This window comes from Microtus pennsylvanicus, chromosome 22 (genome assembly GCF_037038515.1).
Source record: "Microtus pennsylvanicus isolate mMicPen1 chromosome 22, mMicPen1.hap1, whole genome shotgun sequence".
Lineage (NCBI taxonomy): Eukaryota > Metazoa > Chordata > Mammalia > Rodentia > Cricetidae > Microtus > Microtus pennsylvanicus.
This window is the reverse complement of record NC_134600.1, coordinates 26,835,775-26,859,851: the sequence shown is the minus strand read 5'-3', so window position 1 is coordinate 26,859,851 and position 24,077 is coordinate 26,835,775. Positions and strand designations below refer to the sequence as shown.

The 24,077-nt window shown below is 39.5% G+C and overlaps 1 protein-coding gene across 2 annotated transcripts in view; it reads right to left on the bottom strand.

The window, feature by feature from the left end:
* Positions 1-24,077, bottom strand: part of Elapor2 (endosome-lysosome associated apoptosis and autophagy regulator family member 2) — a 158,139-nt gene that overhangs the window by 30,196 nt on the left and 103,866 nt on the right. For both annotated transcript variants that reach the window (XM_075956360.1, XM_075956361.1), the window contains 10 exons: positions 20,477-20,582; positions 19,421-19,573; positions 18,554-18,642; positions 14,747-14,927; positions 14,069-14,197; positions 6,956-7,046; positions 6,237-6,339; positions 5,908-6,045; positions 3,057-3,320; positions 994-1,167 (listed from right to left, as the gene is read on the bottom strand). In XM_075956360.1, coding sequence (XP_075812475.1) covers positions 994-1,167; positions 3,057-3,320; positions 5,908-6,045; positions 6,237-6,339; positions 6,956-7,046; positions 14,069-14,197; positions 14,747-14,927; positions 18,554-18,642; positions 19,421-19,573; positions 20,477-20,582 — 1,428 coding nt within the window. The remainder of the gene's footprint in view (positions 1-993; positions 1,168-3,056; positions 3,321-5,907; positions 6,046-6,236; positions 6,340-6,955; positions 7,047-14,068; positions 14,198-14,746; positions 14,928-18,553; positions 18,643-19,420; positions 19,574-20,476; positions 20,583-24,077) is intronic.

Below are 24,077 nucleotides of genomic sequence, written 5' to 3'. Positions count from 1 at the left end.
AACAAGTTTGTAACAGCATCTCATAATGATTATGACTGTATATACAGTAGTCAACATAAAAAAGAAATGAGAGAAATGTTGTTTTACATATTCCATATTTGCCTTTGTTAATGGTATATGTGCTGTGCATTCTCCCTCCCCCAAACACAAATTTGGGGGAGTGTTATGTTTCCTAAGAGACTGGTCTGTGAACTGGTTGCCTGGGGGAGGGGAAGATCTGCCTTGAAAGTGAGCAGATGTCACCCAACTGACTGGACCCAGATAGAACAAAAAGGCCGAGGCAAGAATTTGTTCTTCCCGAGCTGCTACGCTCTCATCCTGCTGCCTCAGACATCAGAACTTCAGCTTCTCTGGCCTTGGGACCCAGGACACAGAGCAACAGTTCTCAGTTTTCAGCTGTCTCTGATTCTGAAGCTTTTAGACCTGGACTTTTAGCTTTACTAGTATACTAGTAGTATCCCAGCAAGGGGTCTCATTTCCAGATGGCCTATCATAGGACTTTTTAGCCCCCAATATGATATGCACCAATTCTGCACAGCCCCCTCCGTGTGTGTGTTTGTGTGTGTGTGTGTGTGTGTGTGTGTGTGTGTGTGTGTGTGTGTGTGTGTTATTTCTCTATCTCTGGGGAATCCTAATACAATAAGCTTTCAAAAACATAATACCCTACCTATATTTTTAAAAAATGAGATCAACACACTTAACCACTTTTACCCCTTCCCACTTTCAGGAAGAGCTGAGAGAAAGGGACTCAATGTATTTAAGTTACACCTATAAGGCGTGGAGTTCCGCCGATTGGATCAGTCTCTAAGAACCACATGAGACTGCCCCGGTAGAGAAGGCGGTCAATGTGATAGGAAATAACAGGACTTCAAAGAAATCTCTATACCTGGCATTAGTTGTTGATGGTCATGGAGATTTGATTGGTCACTTTACTCAGAACAGTATCTTAAAACTGGACTACAGACCCTTCCCACCCGAACACCCAGAGCTCACCTCATGCCCACATAAACTGATATTGAAGAAATGGAAGTACTTCGTTCCCTTGGAGGTAAAGCTGGGGCCATTCATTAGTGAACCCACACTGCTGAGGTTGCGGAAGTCATAGTGCAGACTCCGATTTTCCTTCTCATAGGAGAAAAAGCAATCACTGTAGCAAGTGGAGTGATCCTTAAAGACGAAAAACAAGCATATATTCAGTGCTCGCCTAATTTAAGAGAAAATAGGAAAGAAAATTAAAAAGCACTTCTCCAAGGTCAATAGCAATTCCACGGACTGCCCACCTTACCGTCAGAGAACCACACACAGCAAGTTTGTTATGGAATACTATTTTTTGACTAGGCAAAGATGTGCTGCAGAATATTACTTTGACTGTAAAAGGTGTGTTACATTTGTTTATGCTGGACTTGTTCAACAATGCACAGGTGTGTGTTTAATTATTTAAATATGTGTTGCATTTGTTTTACCTCACCTGCCTAAAGCACCTGATGGAACTAATAAAAAGCCAAATGGCCAAGAGCTAGGCAGAAAAGGGATGGGCAGGGCTGGCAGACAGACAGAGTAATTGGGAGGAGAAATCTAGACTGGAGAAAAAGAGAAGGGAAGAAGAAAGAAGGGAGAAGAGAGGGAAATGACTGGGACAGAAGACACATAGCCAACAGCCAGCCATTGGGGACAGCAGGAACGTAAGATATACAGGAAGACTGAAAGGTAAAAAGTTCCCAAGACAAACATAAAGAGAAACAGAATAAAATAAAAGCTAAGCTAAGGCTGAACATTCAAATCTAATAACAAGTCTCTGTGTTATGATTTGGGAGCTGATGGTGGCCCAAAGAAAAAGCCTTGTACAAAAGTCTTTAGGTATTCTTCCTTTGAGGGGCATCTAGGTTGTTTCCAGGTTCTAGCTATTACAAATAATGCTGCTATGTACATCGTTGAACAAAAGCCTGTGTAGTATGATTGGGCATCTTTTGGATATATCCCCAAGAGTAGTATTGCTGGATCCTGAGGTAGGTTGATTCCCAATTTCCTGAGAAACCGCCACACTGATTTCCAAAGTGGTTGCATAAGTTCGCATTCCCACCAGCAAGAGCAATAGACTGAGCTCCCAAGGTCCAGTTGAAGAGAAGGAGGAGGGAGAAGCCGAGCAAGAAAATCAGGACCACGAGGGGTTGGTCCACCCACTGAGGCAGTGTGTGCCTTTTCTAATGGGAGCTCACCAAATCCAGCTGGACCAGTGGTGTGGGAGAATTGTCTGTATTTTGTCAATCATGTTATAAATAAATGCTGATTCACCAGGCAGGAAATACAGGCGGGAAAACCAGACAGGAAGTAGAAATGATGTAATGAGAACAGGAGAATTCTGGGAAGGAAGAAGTTGATTCCTTCCACTCCCTCTCCTGTCCAGACCACAGAAGCAGCAGGATGTGATCTGTTCCACTGAAAAAGGTACTGAGCCACATGGCTAACATAGATCAGAAAAATGGGTTAATCATGATGTGAGAGTTAGCCAATGAGAGGCTAGAGCTAATGGGCCAATCAGTTTATAATTTACGGAGACCTATGTGTGATTTTCTTTGGGGCTAAACAGCTGGGGGTACCAGGCAGGACAAAAAAAATAAAAGCAGGCCTTGCCCCCTTCATGTTACAGACCGGGACTGAACGAGCATGTGATTAAACCAGACTCTCTGTTTGTGGCTGACAATGGGAGCTGACTGAGAAGCCATTGATAAAGGCACTGGGACTTGTTTCTACTGCATGTACTGGCTTTTTGGGACCCTAGTCTATTTGGATGCACAGCTTCCTAGGCCTGGATGTAGAGGGGAGGGCCTTGTACTTCCTACAGGGCAGGGTTCCCTGCCCTCTCTTAAGGAGGGAGGGGGAAGGGAGGAGAGTGAGTGGGGGAGCTGGAGGGAAATGGGAGGAGGGGAGGAAGTGTAAATTTTTGAATGGAAAAAGAAAAAAAAAGAAGAAGATAAAGTGGCAAAAACAAAACAAACAAAAAGTTTTTAGGCTTTCTGCCAAGAATGGCTGTGGGAATGACTGCAAAGCAGACTTACCTGGGTGCTTTTACTGCCAGGCCCACAGGGAATGCAAGCCTCCTGGCCGTAGACCTGATGGATGGACAAGTAGGTGTCAGCTGAGCACTCCTTGCACTGATTGGTCTCCTTCTCGATGTAGTGGCCTGGGGGGCAGGGCACACACGATGAGCCGGACTGCTCAGAACCCAGGGCACAGGCGCGGCATGACGAGGCCACGCCATCGACCGCATTGGTGGCTGTGATAGAATAGATCTTCACCACATCATTGATGAAGCGTCTGTTCTAGAAAGAGAGCAGAAAGAATGACGTCTGCCGTGGACTGCAACTGTACAACAAAGCTACGTTTATGTGGGCATTACCAAAACAACCAGAACGTTCCCAACTGATACGCCATTACTAATATTTTGTCCTTCTAAATAAAAAGCCCTTAAATCTTGACATCGGGAGCCGCTTTGTACAACCACAGAATTCCAGATATGTTGCTGTGATTGGCATCGCGTATGTCATAGCTAGCATGGTTACAGAAGAGTACCACCTGAGCTCACTCATCCATACCTCTCAGTGATGTGGTGGGTGCCGTGAGTCTGGCAGGGTGGGACATCCTAGAAAGTAAGGACCTCTTTTCCTCACTCAACCGCTGTGATACCAATGGGCTCATATCGCTTCCTGGAGCCTTCCTTTCCCTCTCCAGCCCTTCACCAAAACAATGCATTCTAGTCTCTAACAAAGGGGTGTCAAAGGAGCCTGAATCACTACTGCATGGACGGGCTTTGTGGGAGTCTAGTCTGTTTGGATGCTCACCTTCCTGGACCTGGGGGGAGAGGGGAGGACCTTGGAACTTCCCATAGGGTAGGGAACCCTGACTGCTCCTTGGACTGGAGAGGGAGAGGAAGGGGGAGGGGAGGAGGTGGAAATTTTCAATAAAAAATAAAATTAAATAAAAATTAAAAAAATTAGAGCGTGAATTCTGCTGCCTTTCTCCTCTGATGGTACAGGATTATTTAAGGTCTGGTTTCTGTCACCCTAACATACAACATCACACCTCACTGCTTATTGCTTTGCTTCTGGACCAAGATGAAAAGACGGAAAGGAGGAGGTAGAGTTCCACGGCTGTTCATCCTCCTAAGACTGAACACTAAATAACAAAGCCTAAAGAACAACTAAAGCCATGGGAAATCTGGAGGCTGGGTTCCCACTGAAAATAAACAGAAAAGAGAAAACGCACTCACATGCCACCACAGCAATGAAGAGTCTCTGAGCAGAGACTCACCCTGTTTTCATTTTGATAAACTCATATCTGTGCAGATACACAACAAATAATAGACCCCGGGCTAGAAAGGTGACCCAGTGGCAAAGTGCTTGCTACACAAGCATCAGGACCCAGTATTCACATAAAAATGAGGCATGGCACTGTAGGTGTCTAACCCCAGTGTTGGGGGGTTGAGGTGGGACAGAGACAGATATTCTGGGCCTGCTAGTCTAGCCAAAATAGCTGGCTCCAGGTTCTGTGAGAGCCCCTGTCTCAAAAAAAAAAAAATAATAATGCTGAGAACAGTTAGATGACTTCCAGTGCTGACTTCTCATCTACATTCAGACAAAACAAACAAAACCAAAAAAAAAACCACAGGCAAAGATAGAACACACATTCTCTCTCTTGCTCGCGCGCTCTCTCTCTCGCTCTCTCTCTCTCACACACACACACGCACTCATATATATATATATATATATATATATATATATATATATATATATATAACACTGATACACACACACACACACACACACACACACATATATATATAACACACTGATACTCCAAAAATAAATGAATGAATGAATAACAGGCCAGCTAGTATTGAAATATGCAATGGAATGTTCAGAGAGAGGATTAGATCTATACTAGCAAAGAAAACCAAAAAAAAGGCAATAGCTGTCTCCGTTCTACCATTCTGTATACAAATACATTCTCTCTAAAAGGAGATATCACCATGATGAAAACCATAAACTCACACTAGTTAATGACACCTAAGCAAATCTTAGCTAGTTGGATGAAGAAGAATAAAGTTATGAACTTTCTTGGTCTCAAAAAGATTTTTTTTAAAGTTCTAAGTAAAAACAATGTTGAATTTTCTCTTAAGCGTCAACAACTGTGTTTTCTTATAGCTCAGAATAATTCATAGATTTGTTGTCATTCCACCCACTACATGCATTTTTACTCTCAAAAAAAAATAGAAATTGTCATCTTATACCAATTCACAACAAGATGACTGACTCAAAGAAATGCTTTCTCCAATTTGAAGGCAGCTTTGTATGTATCACAGGTGGGCATTATCTTTGTGTTTTAAAAGAAATAAAAACTATGGGATCATATTGGTCTGTAATGGGTGTAATGCTATGTACGTCTCACAGAGCACCTTCAAAGTTCTCCGTTCTGTGTGTAGAACCATGGTATCCTATACACAGGTAACAATGCTCTACACATGGACACATGGTTTCATTCTTTGATGTCCTATGTCCTTACATAGAGTTCATAATGCCCTGTATGAGGCTCGTGGTGCAAGTTTACCACTCACAGGGCACTTACGAGGGCTTGTGTCATACTTTTTAAACGGTTTTTCATCTCCTGTATACAGGTCAGAATGTATTTGCATAGAGAAAGCAGCTCACCTACACACAGCTTGTGATGATATCAGTGGAACTCATACTGATCCATGTAGACTACTTGTGACTTTCTTAATTTATAATGCCATGTATGAAACAGATGATGTCTCCATTTACAACCCTTAGTGTCTCCAGCAGAGATTGATATGCTCCCAATGGAGATCACACCCAAAAGAGGGCTGAAGAGCGATACAAGGCTGGAACTTACGTCTTGACCTTGGTTAGTTCTCTGGAATGCCCATGTGAATGTAAATGTTGCGTTCTTGAAGATGATGTGGGTATATGCTTGCTTTTCTTTGGTTCCTCCCCATGATTCCACCACATTGGTGCTTTTTCTATTTATATCCTAAAACAGCAGACATATTTACAAATAAAGCACAACTTATTGTACAATTCTTAGTAATTTCTTTAGCTATTTAAAAATATTTTTGAAAGTTCTAAGAAAGACAAGGAAACTGGTTCTTATCCCAACTTAAATAAATAAATTCAAACTTGAAAGAGAACAATAAACCTTGAAATCTGCCTTCAATCACTTACCACCATGAAGTACAGAACACAGTCAGCTGAGCAGAGGGTCTCAAAGACAAACGTTACTCTTCCTAGCTCAGAACCTGTGGCTCCAGTCATGGATGTTGGTGGTCTACATGACAGAACAAAATTGCAATATCAATAATGTATGCTGAATGCAGTTCGAAATAAAATTAAATCCTGTGTTCTCATTAAACTGAAAACCCAGCTTCTCTGTTAATTAATCGTGGGCTTCTTGAGGAAACACAGATCCTCCCTTTCTCAGTCTGTGAGTCTACACCCTTGCTCTAGGCTGCACTTTCCTGCTTCTAAAGGAAGAAAGAGATTCACACTGGGAAATCTCAACATACAGGACTAAAACAAAGACATAGATTAATGTATAACATGCTAACTTACAAATAGAGTTGAGACAAACAATTAAACAACAAAATACACACTCCTACGACTAAATGACTTAAACTAAGTCTCTCCATTAAGGATCAACAAGTCATGGATACTACAAGTTTTGTTGTAATGCTGTTAAAACAATTCTGCTTTATCTAAGGAACATACCTGCCTAACATTTATAGGTTCTTGGTGGCCAGTTATATAGATTCCTAAATAGCATACATCATTCTCTTACATACTACTGTCTACTTGATAATACAGCATACTCTATAGAGTCTTCCTACTCCGGTATTCCTATGGAGGAAGTGAAGGTTCCTAAAGAAAGGACCAGTTTCCCTTACTTAAAGCCTGGGATGTGCAAGGTTAAGATGAGGTAGTCATTGTCAGAGCCCCCAGCTCCGCTCTGGATGTGATCTCCAGCCACCTCCCAACCTGAAAAGGATAAAAGACATTTTAGTAGTAAAATTTCATTAAGAACACAAATGTTAAAATAAGGTAACCATAAAAGGCAAATCATTATTGATGCTAAAGTTAAAATAGTCCAGAAAATCCCATATTTTGAAATATCAATTGTAGACTAGATGCAAAAGTTTAATTCTAGATACTAATGAAGACATTCTGACTGCACCACTCTCTACATACAAGTTATTCAATGTGAGACAGGGTGACAGTTTTCTCAATGAAGGATGACTTTCGAAAGCAAAACAGGTGGCCTTTATTCATGCTAACCTACTAAGACGGTCACTTATTGTTGAATGGACACATTCCCACTCTGCTGACAGCCAAAAGAGAAACAAAACTTTAATTACTGAAAACCTAGGGTCAGAGGTTCTTTTCAGCTTACTGTATTTTTGTTTCACAATTTAACTTTTACTAAATGTCAGTAAGTTTGGCATACATGGAATAGTAGATAGAACTCCCTCCCTGAGAAGTAGAAAATGTGAGGTATACACATGCTAACAAATGCGAACACTGTGAGGTCTGTGCACAAGAAGTCGCATGAGGTATGTCATCTTCACAGGAACAAGAATAAGCCAAGACAACCACTTTAAAGTGAGCAAAGGTGGTAAATTCACACACAGCAACAAGCAAGCCTATTGTTTAAGGGCAATACCTTAGCATTGATATAACTCCAAATGTTATCTGCTACTTCAAGAGATGTAATATAGGCATTTATTTCAGTACTAGCTTGGCAACTTGACAATTTTTACATACAATAATTTATAGAAAATTAGTATGTTGGTTACACACTAATAAAACATAATAAAAATAATGGGTACTCATCTATCAGAAAAATGTTGACAATTCTGCTGTCTAAATGTTCCTATGATTGAAAACACAGAAAATCAGTTGTCAGCTTTTTATTCTAAGAGTTGAGTAACCATGAACCCCTGTAGCCCAGTGAGATGAACGTACCGGTGATAGGAGAATAATTTTGGTTTAGACAATAACCCTGTGACCAGGTAAGGAGGGTCAAGATATCCCATGCAGAACAAGTGAATGTCAACAAAGACTGTGATTATATTTATAAGAATCTGTCTTTGAATATGTGAATGCCACAAAAAAGGACAGAACATGAGAGAAGACCAAGGAAGAGGCAGCAGCAAGTAGATTGCGTGCAGTTACTATGCTTCAAGTAGAAACATATGCCTCACATATTTCAATATTGCCCAGTGAAGAGTCCACCAATTTTCCTCATTGTTTTCTCTGTCCTGACCAAGAAATATAGATTTTTTTCTCTTACAGGTATCTTTGTTTTTGTATAGTCATACATTTCCCCATTACAAATCATTCTACATTTAATTTCATCTAAGTATATCCTCATTGTTGAAAATTTCTTTTATCCTGCTTTTCATTTTTATAGAAAACATAAAAACTACATCATTGCATACAACTTCCTTTTTCATATCACATTGTATTATTGGTATAAATCTCATTGGTATAATAGAAATAGCATTACTGAGTCAGAAAAAAAATCAAAAATTAAAAATTCTGGAAACATATTTTAAAATTTCTTTCAATGTATTGTTTCAGTATAATGATGACACACATAATATTTTATTCAATTGAGCTACCTTATGTTGGTAAACATTCTATTGCTGGAAAGTTAAGATTATTTCCATTTGCGTTTTTATACATGATACACAATGAATCCATTCATGAACTACCAACTTGTCTACAACTTTTAATTTCTCACAGTCAAAAACACCATATGCAAAAATTTGTTCTTCATTCCTATTATGCAACTTGGTCAAATTTGGACTTCAGGAATATAAAAACACTCAAACCACACATCCAACTCAGTTCTGAATACACCTGCTTTATCTCTCCCAGCAGAAGAATGACTCCCTCCTCAGTTAAGCTGCCCCATGCATTCCACTTGACCCTGTTGAGTGTTGTTGTATTGTTCATTATAAAAATGACACAGGGACTCCAGGTCACAGAGATACACAGAATTGTACTTTATTTTCTTTACTGTTATAAGGCAATTTTAAAATTCAGTTTGTGAGTCAATTGGTAGTGTTGTGAGACTTGGAGTCTTCTACAGAAGTCACTGATAATCTAATCTGTTCTAGTGTGTGAGTACACACATGTACTAGCCTTCTATGGATTCATTCCATACTCTTGTTTTCCCAGTATTGTTTACCTAATTGATCTTAAATTCATGACTCAAATTCAATCAAAGGACACTTATTAGGAATATCAACTCTGATAGAGAGATAACTATTTTAATGTTTCTTCTCTCAGGGGATAAATTCTGAAAGGTGGTATTATTGATCAATATAGAACACTTTGTATTTAATGTATGTTGGGTCTTGAACTTTCACTAATGTGTTGGCTCAAAATTATTTCAGCCTCTATTTTTTTCTGTTGATCTCTATACTCCTATGGACATTTCATTTCCTCTGTTCCAAGTCTGTTCAGGGGAGCTATTGATTCAAAGCATGCAATTTTCAAACTGTGTGTGTAAACTCAGGAATAATGATCAAATATAATACGAAGAAAGTAAACTGATAAAATGATATTGAGGTGACAAAGGATGGCCTCCATCGTTAAGTCTTAGTGCTTAGAATGGCTGCTGCTAGTGTCGTATTTTAAAAGGAATACAACCAAGTACTGGTGAAAGAACTCTGCCGCATAATCAAGTTTTCGGTAAGCAGTATTTAACTGCATCTTATGAACACAGTCATGGGCTTCATAGGAAATGGAAATTTAAAATCTTTAACCCTTTACCATGGCACAGCACTGAGTCAGAGTAAAGTAACCTACTACTGCTATAGAATATTCCTCACACTGGGTGAATCTATGTCACTGTGATTGATTTAATAAAGGGGTTGACTGGCCAGTAGCTGAAATGAATACAATTAGGCAGGAGAGTCAGACTAGGAGAATGCTGGGAGGAAGATGGGCAGAGAGAAGAGTCATGAGCCAGACATGAAGAAAGCAGGAGAAAAATGCCCCATGCTAATAAAGGTACCACCACCTGGCAGAGCATAAATAAGGAAAATGGAGCTAGGTAGTAATAAACATGAGCTATCAGCCAAGCATTTATAAATAACATAAGCCTCAGTGCATTTATTTAGGAGCTGCTAGTGGGACAGGAAAACTCTGGCTATAAATGGCGCCCAAACTTTCAGCAAGAATTTCCACATAAAACATGAGAAAGCTTTTCAAAAAGATTCTAAACACACAGAAACAGAGACAAACATAGCTTTCTAGTCTCACAGTCTAATGTCAGCCATAGTGCAGAGACGTGTCTCCGGACAGCTGCCTGTGAGATGGAGCCAGCTGCCAGCTGCCATGTACTAAGCCACATGGTAGGTTCTCTCAGTCTATCACAGGGTCATGGTTCAGAGATGCTTCTCCAGGCCAATGCCTGTGGGCTTAAGCTCCCAGCACAAGATCCACCAGCATGCTGCACGGTGGAGGAGTTCTGCTCATGCAGACAGTAAAGGATAACAAATACGCAGTAAAGACAGATTCAGACAGAACACAAAACTCTAAACAGGTTACAGTGTGTTCAAAAATGTACAAAGGTTTGGGAGAGAGAAGAAAAAGAGTATATACAGTCTTAGATTTAAAAAAGTTTGAAAATAATAAAATAATGTCCTTAAAAAGGGAGTAAAGTGATATAAAAGAAAAAAAAGTCATGTAAAGATGGAAAATACACAGAGAGTCTGGATACTGTATCTTATTGTGTTGTCTTTAAATTTTTGTATGCTGAGGCAGGAGTAATAGTTGCCAGGACACATTGAATTATCCAAACTGCCAAACTAAACCAACCTACATATTTTAAAAATGTCTTAACTTCAAAATGAAAGTGAAGAAATATCTTACTTTGGAGAAGAGGTTATGAAAATGAAAGGTTGTGGATTCATTCAAGGTTAAAAATATCAGGTTTGATCAAGAAAGACACCCTGAAAACCTGACTACAGACATAAATAAATAGACCTAAAAGAACTACAAGACATATGATGTATATTTTACATGGCTCAGTCACATAAGAAAAATCATCTATGCCTGTTTTGTGTCAAATGCAAGTCTATATTTGTATTAATATAGACATGTATATTACCTTTGGAAGTATATGTATTTTCAGAACAAGGGAACCAGACACCAATAAAAATGGATGACCCAGGTGACCCAGCCTCCAGAACAAGACTGCTAACTGAGATGATCTAGCCTCACAGAATACTACAGCCAAGACCTAACAATCATCCTGATTTTCTCAAGGTTTCCCAAAGATGTCAGAACCCTCAGACAATAGGAAGCAGTCTCGAGGAAACAACACACACATCCCCAAAATATTGGTTATTAATGTTTATTATTATTTAAGGGGGTTGTTTACAAGTTATTGATAATGGTCAAAAAACACTAAACAAAACATTATCTCTCAGGGAGTTCATTCTGAAAAAAAAGGGAAGAATATAGAAATGATAGGATAAAAGGGTAGATGATTGAATCTACTGGTAAATTATTTAATCCACTAGTATTAAATATTGCACATTGGTATGGATTTTAGTAATTGATACAAATCTAAAATTAATTTTGCTATCCTCTGTGCATAGTTCTAGTCTTGTTTAGGGTATTGTTTTTATGCAACTCATTTAAAAATGCAATGTGTAAGAAATATAGATTCATAGTCATATATAAGAATCAAACTTATAGCCATGTTGGATGTGTTTTAAAAGTCATACACAGGTATATTTAGAAAGTCTTCAAACACTTCAACCTAGAGAATATGGCACTTAATACATTTAATATGTTTAATAACCTAAGGCTTTTCATGACAGTTTTTTTATTGATTTTTATTGAGCTCTACATTTTTCTCTGCTCTTCTCCCTGCCTCTCCCCTCCCCATTTCAACCCTCCCTGAAGGTCCCCATGCTCCCAATTTACTCAGGAGATCTTGTCTTTGTCTACTTCCCATGTGGATTAGATCTATGTAAGTCTCTTTTAGTGTCCTCATTAAGTTCTCTGGGACTGTGTTTTGTGGGCTGCTTTTCTTTGCTTTAACAGAAATTTGCTTTATTTATGGTGAAAGCTAGTCATTGGGCAAAGAAACTGTCGCTGCCTCAATTGCTGGCATCATACTTCCCAAACTGGACCAATAGGATGCAAAACAAAGCAACTGCCAAACTTTGTCAAGTCAAGATAGTACAGTCCTTCAAAACTCCCTGCTCAGAAATGTCTGTCAGACATACTATGTCTGTAGGTCATAGCTGGATGCCACAACATCAAAGAAGAACCTAGGATGACTGTTCAGGAGGCCTGATACCCCTGTCACTGGGTAACAATTCATGCTTCTGGGATCTTTGGTGGAGCTGAAGATTAGATAGCCATAATTACAGTTTTCTTTAGTTATGATAAAAAGGTAAATCAGATGAAAACTTTAGACTCACCAAGATAATATAGATACTAGAGTATTTTCTCTAATTTTGTCAAATACAAGTGAACTAGATAGTTTAACTGTAATTCTTACTTGATAACTGTTTTTGTTAGATATGATTTTACTATGTTAAAGTTAAAACCTTCCGTTTTATTTAGACAAAAAAGGGAAATATTGTGAAATATTCTTTAACACCATGTGAATATATTTCACTGTGGTTGGTTGAATAAAGAAGCTGACTGACCAATAGCTGAACAGAATAAGGCTAGGCAGGAGAGCCAGACTAGGAGAATGCTGGGAGGAAGAAGGGCAGAAAGAGTCACCAGCCAGAGGCAGAGGGACCAGGAGATGAATGTGCCATACTAATAAAGGTACCACCACACGGCAAAGTGTAAATAAGGAAAATGGGTTAATTTAAGTTGTAAGAGCTAATTAGTAATAGCCAGAGCTATTGGCAGAACATTTGTAAATAATATAAGCCTCAATGCGTTTATTTTTGGAGTCAGCAGTACCGATGAAAACTCCGCCTACATGCTGCTCCTTAAAGTGGTAAAAGATGTAGATGCTGTCATCTTCCTTGCTACATCTCTTCTGGGCTTTGGGACTTTAAACATGAGCTTCAATATTGACTTCAGAAGTGACTGCATAAAATGCAAGAAGAATACAACAGTTGTCCACTGTCCCACCTCCCATGCGCACATTTATCCTCACAGATAAGCTCTGAGACCCCCCACAGTGGACACACCAAGCTCTACGATTTAATACATTTTCTGTCTTAGCACTTGCAACATGCTGCTGTTTATCTTTTGCCCTTTAAAGTGTGAGAGCAACATTGGCATGGATATTTTTTTTCTTCTTCACAGTTTAATGGCTAATAGCTTTTTTTTTTTACTGTGGATTATTAGCAACTTCATCAAACAATTTATGCTCTTTCTTAAGTTGAGAACTTTTGCATTTTCGGCTGGAAGGGTGGGTGGGGTGGAGGGAGAGAAGGAGGAAGAGAGGGAGGGAGGGAGGGAGGGAGGGAGGGAGGGAGGGAGGGAGGGAGGGAGGGAGAAAGAAAGGGCTCAGGGAGTGACTGAGTAAGGATGACCTTGATGGGTTCTGTTTGGCCTGTTACTTGTGGTTTGAGATTATTATTAGAAGCTATTTGAACACAGATATTGTGAAGCATGAGCTGTGTCTAAACACCAAGATGCTACTAACTCACTAATGGTCAGGAAGCAGATGTAACCAAACAAAGCGATAATTCACATCCTGGACTGGAAAGAAAAAAACAAATGAAGGTGGTTGAAATAAGTCCATAGAACAGTTTGCCATTTGAAATTTGGGGTTTGGAGTTTTCTACTTGACATTTGCATACTGTTATTGACTATTCAAAGCTGACACCATGGGAAGGGGAAAAAACTGTATGTTTTATTACTGTAGGAAATCCATCTGCCTGATTGCTTGATTTGTATGTCAGGGTTGGGGTAGACACACAGCCAAACAATGTGAGTCTGGTGTGTTTAAAAAGCGAAGAGTAAAAAGAAGCCACGACAGTGAAGGGAGAGTCCAAACTCACCGTTCATTCCATCACACTTGGAATTCCCAACGTTGAAGCAGGAAGTTTTCATGTTGGCAGGGAGGACATTCCACCATTTGTACTCAAACCCAAGCGCTGGCTCTGTTCCTGCTGGACATGGCTTGCACTCTGCAGAAGATGGGAGTCAACAATCACAGTAGGCTGCATCTGGACAGTCGTCCCTGTGCCAAGCGCCTCTAAACCATGATTAGCAGAGAAATGAGAGGGAACGATGCAATACCACCAGTTCCCTTAGGAACATCTTCAAACGTCATCTGTAAAATGGTTCTAGATAAAGTGCCAATGCATGTGTATGCATTTGGTGGTCTTTTTTGTATAGTTCTTCATTTTATGTACACACACACACACGGACAAATGAATGATTGGCCTTATTATCAACAGTCAACAAGATAGGATCATTATTCAAAGAATAATTAAATATAATATTTTTAAAGGAAACAATCTCACATACACAAAATGCCAGCAAGAGAGTTCTCATTCGCTGGTAAATAAATCATGGTCTCACAGTCCCTTTATCAACATTTCCCAACTCTTTGTCCTTCCAATGAAATAAGAAATGTGTCTTCTAAAGACTTCTCCAGCAAATCAATTGAAAACAAGATCCCAGGTCTATTAATATTATCTTTCTAAAAGTGCAGTTCGTGATAGACACCTTACCCTTTGTTCCATCTGAAAATGTCCCAGAAGGGCAGGGATGGCAAGAAGAAGATCCATTGTTATAGAATCCTGGGTTGCAAGGAGGACAATCCTTCTTCTCTCCAGAAGGGGGCAGTCTGATAGCATCCGAGAGATCCTCCCTGCAGATTTTCGGCTCGATCCACTTATACATTATCTGTGTCTGGAAAAAAAAAAAAAAAGATTTTAAAATTAAAACAGAAAGCAAATAATACAATGTCCTCACAACAAAGATGTCAAATAGACAAGCCAAAAAAAATCACAAACAGTGAGAGAAGGTGGGGTTGAGAGACCTTTTCTGCTCCCTTCTTTCCTCCAGACACAGCCTTCACTACCATACTTTGCACATAGTAATCATCAAAGAAAAATGCCATTTTTTTCAAAAAGAATAGACCAAACCTCATGTGCCATCATAATGTTCATAAATATCAATAGTTCCTGGGTCTTTTTCAGTAACAAGAGCTATAGTCAAACTCTTCTCTCCAGAAATTGGTGGGCCTTTTCCACGTGCTCTGAGCTTCAGGACAAACGCACCCTCTGTGGTCCATGAGTACCATCAGTTAAACGCCTGTGTTATCTTCCTCCACACAAAACAATACAAAACTAGCTGTCACGCCGTGCCCAAAACACTGTCCACAATTAGTTATTCTCATGTTGAGACTGGAGTACCAAATGGGTTAGCTATTCTAAAGCAAAATTGGAATGTGAACATTGAGGGATCACAAATAGTAATCAATATCAGTACTCAATAGAAGTTTTTAGAAGAGACAATAACCTTTCATTTCATCCAATAAACTTTTGAAAATATTGTTTGTTCATTAAAACACCTTCTGTAGTAGGAAATCTATTGATTTCCAGAGAATAGAAACCACAGGCAATACTCCACCACTGCTCCTAGTCAGGAGGAACGGTACATCCTGAGCCTTCAAGCCACTCAAATTGTCCTCTCAATATGCATTATCTTGTACGAAGAAGGATGCAAAGAAAAATGCTTTAAATATAGATGTCTCAACAGAATGATAAATAGCATTATTCTCTTCTTACGGTTCCTTTTTCCACATTCATTTTACGGCTCATGTCATGATATTCTTTAATGCGCTACTTTATCCCTCTGCCTCTGTTACCATCTGTAAAACACTGGCTGCTACAGCTGAGTCTTCCTAAGTAGCTAAAAAGATTCATATTAGATACTATATCCATAAAAGGCTCTCAATGCCTTTCAATAAAAAGGTAGCATAAAATTCAGAGAATCAAGATAAATAATGACTCATTTATAGCAGAGACGCTGACTTTAAGTTTCCAGTTTAACAAATATAAAAAGAAAATTTAAAATCCTAGTAAGTTATTAATTTTCTGACTCTTTAATAAAAATGCATGACTGCTACATTTAGGGGAAATTTTGATTCCTACACAGGAAGAGAGAAGATGTGCAACATTGAAGAATCTTCCCAACCTTTTCAGGACAAGCTATGCCCAAGCTTCTGAACAAGGAAACACTCCAGGTTAGAGAGGGGTGTGTATGTACACAATGTGTGTGTGTGTGTGTGTGTGTGTGTGTGTGTGTGTGTGTGTGTGTTCAGGCCAGACAACAACCTTGAGCATCATTGTTCTGGGTCTATCTATCTTTTCTTATAAACACAGGTCACCAGGCCAGGCTTCTCATATGGGTGTTGGGGACTGGATGATCACTGTGGTTTTCAAGGCAAGCACTTCACTAAGTCCCTGATCTGAATTATTACACAGCTTACCCAAGAGATGCACACAGCACCTTTGAAGAAGGGTGAGTCTGATGAGAATAGAAACAATAATATTTGCAAGTAGATGTGGGAAGCAAAATAACCAGCTGCCTCCAAAGTAACCAAAGAAGATTTTTAGAAGTTAAAAAAAAATACGCTTTATCCTTAAATATTTTAAGGAGAAATCGTCACAAATTCTCCAAGATACGTTTTCATTACAAACCTTCAACAAACTGCTTCTCTGTCTCTCTAAGAGAGACATATGCTTCCAAGTGCAGCTGGTGGGAAGAGAAGCTAATTAATATTAATGATATTTAGAGCCAGATGGCTCATAGTGCAGGTGAGACACCAACAATCAACTCACTCTTCAGAAAGTGAAATGGAAACATAAGTGTTTTTATGAAACCAAAACCCTTTCTGCAGATAAGTTTCACTAGAAAGAGTCACAATGTCCTTGTAGATCTAAGCCTTAAAAGGGCGATCTCTGGGACTTGAAGGTCAGCCTGAACTACACAGGGTTCTAGGCCAGCAAAACTACAGGGTGAGATTATGTCAAAAAAAAAATGATAAAGAAAAGAAAAAAGATTAAAAAGAAAAGAAAAAACACTGAATTTATAAAACATGAATACATTATTTTCTTATAAATTATAGCATGCTCATGGATTCCCTGATGTATATGAAAAACAAAGTTCATGTACATGTACACATATAGCATGCTTGCAAGTTTGTGCTGTGTGTATATGTCCTAAACAATACTTAAATTTGCATGGCTTTAATTAAATTAAGCCAGGTCAACCAGGTGTTGTCATACTGGTCACTGGCATTATACTTGTCAATATATTAGAGCACTCAGGAATGTAATAACTATGATTTTAATATATTTTCATGTTGTTCAGATAAATTGAATCATTAATAAATCTCATTTGTCTACACTGCAGTAATACTGACTTAGTCATCATTACATGGAATAAAATTAATTTAATTTTATTAGTAAGTAAGTCAAGTTTAACTAAGGAACGCTTACTTTAAAGGTATTATACCCAACACTTTTCATTCCATTTTAGGGGCCTCTATATGTATTTTCTAAATAGAAATAGCCTTACGTGGCATTATTGTAGGACCATGGCCAACCAGTTAATGTTGTTAGTGTTATTGTTATTAAAAATAATAGTTATATTTCTTATTAAAAATTTCCACCAATCACTTTAAATTAGTATCATTTACTCTAAATCATTCGAAGCAATATTTCTTTAAAGTATTTAAAGGCATAAAGAAAGCTTCACATTCATATAAATACGAAAAGTACAAATCAGCATGGACAGATGTAAAATTAGGAAGGAAAGCAATGTTTTGTGATATCCCCAAAACTAAATGTCCTCCTGCAGGCTGCAACAAATCTGAAGGACACGCCACAGGAGCTACTTCACCCTCAGCTTCTCATTGACACTGGCTGGTATGGGCTCGTCTTTAATTCAAAGAATTACTGGTCAACCGTAAAGCTCATCTGGGCATTTTCATCCAGCTCAGTGTTGTGGGTATGGTAGTTACTTTGTGGCTTGTAGCCTGGCATGACTGAGTTAGCATGTGACTGCCTAGCTCCTCTGAGAAGTATTCCGAGTTCCTCCCAGGGCAATAAAGGCTACCCAGCATTTTCATCCTGTGAGTGGTAGCAAATATTTCAAGCTGTGCTCTTCTTGGTCTTTTGACCTCTGAGAATATAGTTGCTTAAGAAAGACAGTAATAATGTGTAGAGCACCTATTTCACGTCAGGCCCTTGGCTGAAAACTTCAAGGATCTTATCTCTTCTCATAGAAGCGTTATGAAGTAGGTAGCAATATCAAAGCTGCTTTAAAGACTGAAAAAAAATGAAGGGCTTAGGAACATCAAATTGTCCAGAGAACAAACAAGTTGGGAGATCAAAGCAGAGGCAGGTTGCGACACCTAGCATCTTAGATTTCTTCTGTACAGTCTGCACACACAGGTAACAATCAGAGAGCTCTCACACTGGGAAGTGGGTTAGATAGACATGGGATAAGTTAAACCCTGCTGATACCTTTCCTTCTTCATCACATGGGGTATGGATCTGGAAATAGTCCTTGGTAGTGCAGGGTGGGCGATCCACACACTCACTGGCTCCTTCTTCTGCAACATACACACAGAACACACTTTAGAAAAGGACCAATTCCTTTGTGACCTTAAGAAAAATTGAACGTCAAAACTCAAAAGCAAGCGAACATGTAAATAAAAACACTGTACTAGAGTGTAGTAACTAGCCAAGCCTTAAGCAAATAAAGGTTTGGGTTTATTATTATTATTATTATTATTTATTTGCTTAGTTTGGTTTGGTTTTAAGAGACAGGGTTTCTCTGTGTAGCCCTGGCTGTCCTGGAACTCACTCTGTAGACCAGGTTGGCCTCAAACTCAGAGATTTGTTTGCCTCTGCCTCCCAAAAGAGTACACCATTATTGCTTGGCCAAATGTTTATATTTTTATTTTGCGTAGAGGGAGAATAAATGTTTCTAGGATACAACTACATCGGGCAGCTGTTTCCAGAAGATATTAGATATCTCCTATATTATCATTGAACACTGGACATCTGGAACAAATTAAAAATTTCTAAGTGCATCTCAACCGTCCCTATGGTAACAAACCACGTGAAAGTAAACAGTTGGCTAGACTCATGCAAACACATTTGAACCACTTATCTATGGAGTGTGGCATAAAGGAAAATCATAGACAAATGGAGAAAGTCATGCAGAGAAGGGTACTAGAATGTCATATGGTCCCCATTCAACATGAATTCATTCCATTGCATTGGCATGTGGTCCACCATTGCTACCACACTTACTCTGCCCTATGAAGTACACTTGACCAACATTAGCACTGAAAGGGAAGAATAAAAATTGTCAATTAGTCTTACCTGAAAATTGGGAGTCCTCCTTACACCTTATGCATTCTTTAGCACCCTTTTCAGAATAGGTGTTTCTGGGGCACAGCTGGCAGTTAAACGAGCCTGGCTTGTTGCTGAAAGTGCCTGGCTTACACGGGAAGCACTCTGAAGTGTATGCCACCCCTGCATGGGAAGGAAAAGCAGTGCTTGGGAGAGAGAAGCCAGGACAATGAGCACATTAGCACCCACTTCCTGCGTCTGCACAGAAGAGAGAGATGTTAATAGCAATATGAGCCTAAATCCTTTGCTTACTGGAACAAAGGAAGATACAGTGTACAAGCAAGCAGGAAAGACCCTAGAAATGGAAATCTATTGGTTTGTGCTTCCAGCTTTGTCCAGCAGATGTCCCAATGATTAACGAGGCGACATCCCAAGAGCAGGCACACAGGACGCAGCAAAACACACCGAAGTTTAATGAAGAAGAATTGCTGCTTTAACTAAATGCAAGCTACTTAAGCATGAGCCATGACATTTATCGGTGGCTCAGCTGGTCTAGAAATGCCCCATCTGGCTCAGAAGGTACAAGGGGTGTAGGAAACAGCCAGACTATTATTGGTTTTATGGATGTACAATGATCAGATTATCTAGCATAATTTACATGTCTCTAATGAATACTGGGGCTGGAGAGATGGCTCAGTGGCTAAGAGCATTGCCTGCTCTTCCAAAGGTCCTGAGTTCAATTCCCAGCAATCACAACCATCTGTAATGAGGTCTGGTGCCCTCCTCTAATGAGTACTGGGATCCTGTAAACAAATACACCTTCATTTTATTTTTTTTAAAAAAACTGAAGATTGTCATTGTGATTGCTGCTTTACATTGATTAAATAATCCAGTTTGAGGGTAGAAGGGAAAAAGAAAAAAACAATCAATTTGGTGGATATAAAACTAAGGTTTTTAGACTTGCATAAGGTCTGACATTAATTTGTGTCTTTGTTATAATATAAACCCTTGAGTCAGTTAAACCAACACTCTAATAAATATTTTAACAATAAATTTGGATGAGTGACTACTATAGCTATAAAATACCTTCGATGGTGATGTTTTTTACTAGCACAGGCTTGACTGCCTTAGAGCCCATAAGGATGCCTGTGGTCCGCCAGTACAGAATGTTTGTGCCTGATTTCAGCATCACCTACAGGAAGAAGTGCAAGACACTCAGGTCAGTATTTCTAACCACGGCCAAAAATTACTCCCTTATACCTTTTTTTCAATTCTTTATATACTCAACATTAAAATAGAATTAAAAACTTAAATACTCTTAGTTCCAGCCTAAGCTACAATGAAGTTGATTCAAAATTAAGAATAGAACAGTCTGACAATCCACACATATATTAAGGAAGAAACTAAGTCTAAAAAGATAAACTTGTTCTTAAACTTCAAGGTTGGGGCTTAGACACAGAAGGGTTCTGTCACCCAGGGTGAATAAATCTGAGCCCAAGCATATACTATGATGGTAATGTTACTCTTCAGGTGGATCTCTGAGCTGTAAGAAGAAAGAAGGCAGCACAGTGCTTGTCTCTGCTCTGGCCTGGATATGCTGTGCGTACTCCCTAGAACTCCATATGTAGTCTGGTCCCCAAGTGTGGCAGTAGTGAACTTCTGTGAGCTGAGACTGATGAGATGTAGTTACGTCACTGAGAACATTGCCTCATGAAGAGGCTAGTGCTAGTCTCATGCCCTTAGTTCCCACAGGAATGACCCTAACAAAAGCGTGAGTTTGGGGCTCCCTTGGGACTGGGTAGAGTCTCTGCCTGGCTGACTTTTCGGGCTTCACCATGGAGCACCCTTGAAGACATTCCTACCATCTGATGCTTCTTCCCCAGGGCTGAGAAGATGTGGGTACTCTGACCTTAAACCTCTACAGCAGAATTAAAGAAGTCTTTGAGATTTAGGAAATATACAACCTTGCATATTTTGTTCAGTGACAAAAAAATGGGTTACGTAGCTTCATAGCTTTTGAAACTATTCAACGAGTCACAGTGTGACAGGAACAAGAGAAAATGTGCTGTTCTACGGGTCACCTGATCTAACTCTAACCTGAGAAACTTAATGGCAATCACATTTGCTTCCTTTGCTACTGGGACATTTTCTACACCTAAATCAAACTAATTTTCTAATCAATTTCTTGCCGATGCAGGTAATTGATCCAAAGCTAGGAGGCCACTGCTTTTTCATTTGATACCTCTATTCTTCTATGCACTCTGGCTCATGACAGTCAAGCTATACATGAAATCTGCCCGATACACACCCTGGAAGATGTGGGGAACTAGTGCACTCAGCACATTGCTCTGGAGTTAAATCCTCAATGGTGACTACAGTATACTTACTGATGGTCAAAGTCCCGCTGTTGCAGGGTGGCTACTTGTTGGTTCCCAGCCGCCTGGCTAGCTTAGACCCCAAATAATCACACAGAAACTGTGTTAATTAAATCACTGCTTGACCCATTAGCTGTAGCTTCTTATTGGCTAACTCTTACATATTAATTTAACCCATTTCTATGAATCTGTGTATCACCACATGGCAGTGGCTTACCAGCAAAGTTTTGGCATGTTTGACTCTGGCAGCAGCTCCATGGCTTCTCCATGACTCCACCTTTCTTTCTCCCAGCATTCACTTTAGTTTTCCCCACCTAGCTCTGTTCTTTCACCCTATCACAGGCCAAGACAGTGTCTTATTCATTAACCAATAAAAGCAACACATAGGCAGAGGAACCTCCCACACCATCCTGCCAACTGGGTATTGAGCTGAACTGACCTTAAGTGGTACTAATATTACTTTCTTTTTCTTCTTTTTTTTAAGATTTATTTATTTACTGTGCATACAGTGTTCTGCCTGCAGGCCAGAAGAGGGCACCACATCTCATTATAGATGGCTGTGAGTCACCATGTAGTTACTGAGAATTGAACTCAGGATCTCTGGAAAAGAAGCCAGTGCTCTTAACCTCTGAACCATCTCTCCAGCCCCCTAGTATTACTACCAAGCATAGAGATGAAAAAATCTTCCTGAAAGTCTACATTGTGTGGACTCAAGGATGAGACCTTTCTATAACCACATAGATTAGGGTGAAAGTTATCAAAACAAAACTCAAACTTCACACTGGAGACTCCATCTAGGTCCTTCCTGTCATCCTCTCGTCTGATACAGAAAGACTGCTCTCATTTCTAAAATTAATAGAAAGAACAATCACAGAGACATTAACCAAACCAACTATGAGAAATAACAGCTCTAATACAGAGCCAGGTTTTAAAACTACACCTCACTCCAAAAGGACAATGTCACAAGTGTCACAAACAAGACATGTACTAAAACATGTCACCTGAACATCGAAGATTCAAGCATTTAAAGAGATGTGTGGGACAAAAGTAAACTTCATTCTATGGCGTGAGCAGAAAGGGTAGAATTCTGACCAATATATAGCAAATATATAGAAAGTAGGTTGGCATTCCAGAAGCGGGTAACTTTTGTGACAATAATGTCTATGCAACGATAGAGACCACAGAGCCCTAAAAAGCAATCCTGGTAACTCCCTTCCTAAAACTACCACAGAGAACATGGAAGGAAGGCAATTCGTGATCTTACCAATGAGCAGATACTGGCCTATCACATGTGGCAGGCACGTCTGTAAACTTGCATACTCAAACTGAGTAATATTTTACACTAGTTTTAAGTAGTTCCCTAAGGTGTTGAGTCCCACTTTAAAGGGGAAGAAAGCTGAGGTGAACAGGGAATGGCAAAGCATCCTAAGGAAAATGGAAAACAGAAAAATAATCTAAAGTTTTCAGTGTGAGTCTGAGAAACATGGAGGCAATTTCTTTGCTAAATGGAACTTCACTGAAGTAGAAGACCATGCTGCTCTTTTTATTTGCTTAGAACGAATGCTTAGAAATAGTTAAGAATGGACGTGCATCCTTTGGGTATATGCCAAAGAGTGGTATTGCTGGATCCTGAAGTAGACTGAGTCCCAACTTCCTGAAAAAAAAAAGCCACACTGATTTCCTAAGTGGCTGTACAAGGTTGCACTCCTACCAGCAATGGAGGAGTGATCCCCTTACCCCAAACTCTCTCCAGTATAAGCTGTCCTTGGTGTTTTTTTATCTTAGCTGCTCTGACTGGTAAGATGGAATCTCAGAGTCATTTTGATTTGCATTTCCCTGATGGCTAAGGATGTTGAGCAATTCTTTAAGTGTCTTTTGGCCATTTGCAATTCTGTTGAGAATCTGTGCCCCATTTTTGATTGGATTATTTGGTAATTTGATGTCTAGTTTCTTGAGTTCTTTATAGTCTGATGTGGGGTTAGTGAAGATCTTTTCCCATTCAGTAGACTGTCTTTTTGTCTTATTGACTGTGTCCTTTGCTTAACAGAGGCTTCTCAGTTTCAGGAGGTCCCATTTATTAATTGCTCTCAGTGTCTGTGCTACTGAAGTTATATTTAGGAAGTGGTCTCCTGTGCCCACTTATTCTTCTAGCATCTAGGAGCACAATAGTTTTAGAGGGATACCTTGTTCAGCCTAGATATGGGGGGGGTGCCTTAGTCTTGCCTCAAAGGAAGTGAAGTATCAGACTTTATTGACTCCCCATAGGAAGCCTTACCCATTTTGAGGAGTGGATGGGGGAGTTGGGTGGAGGG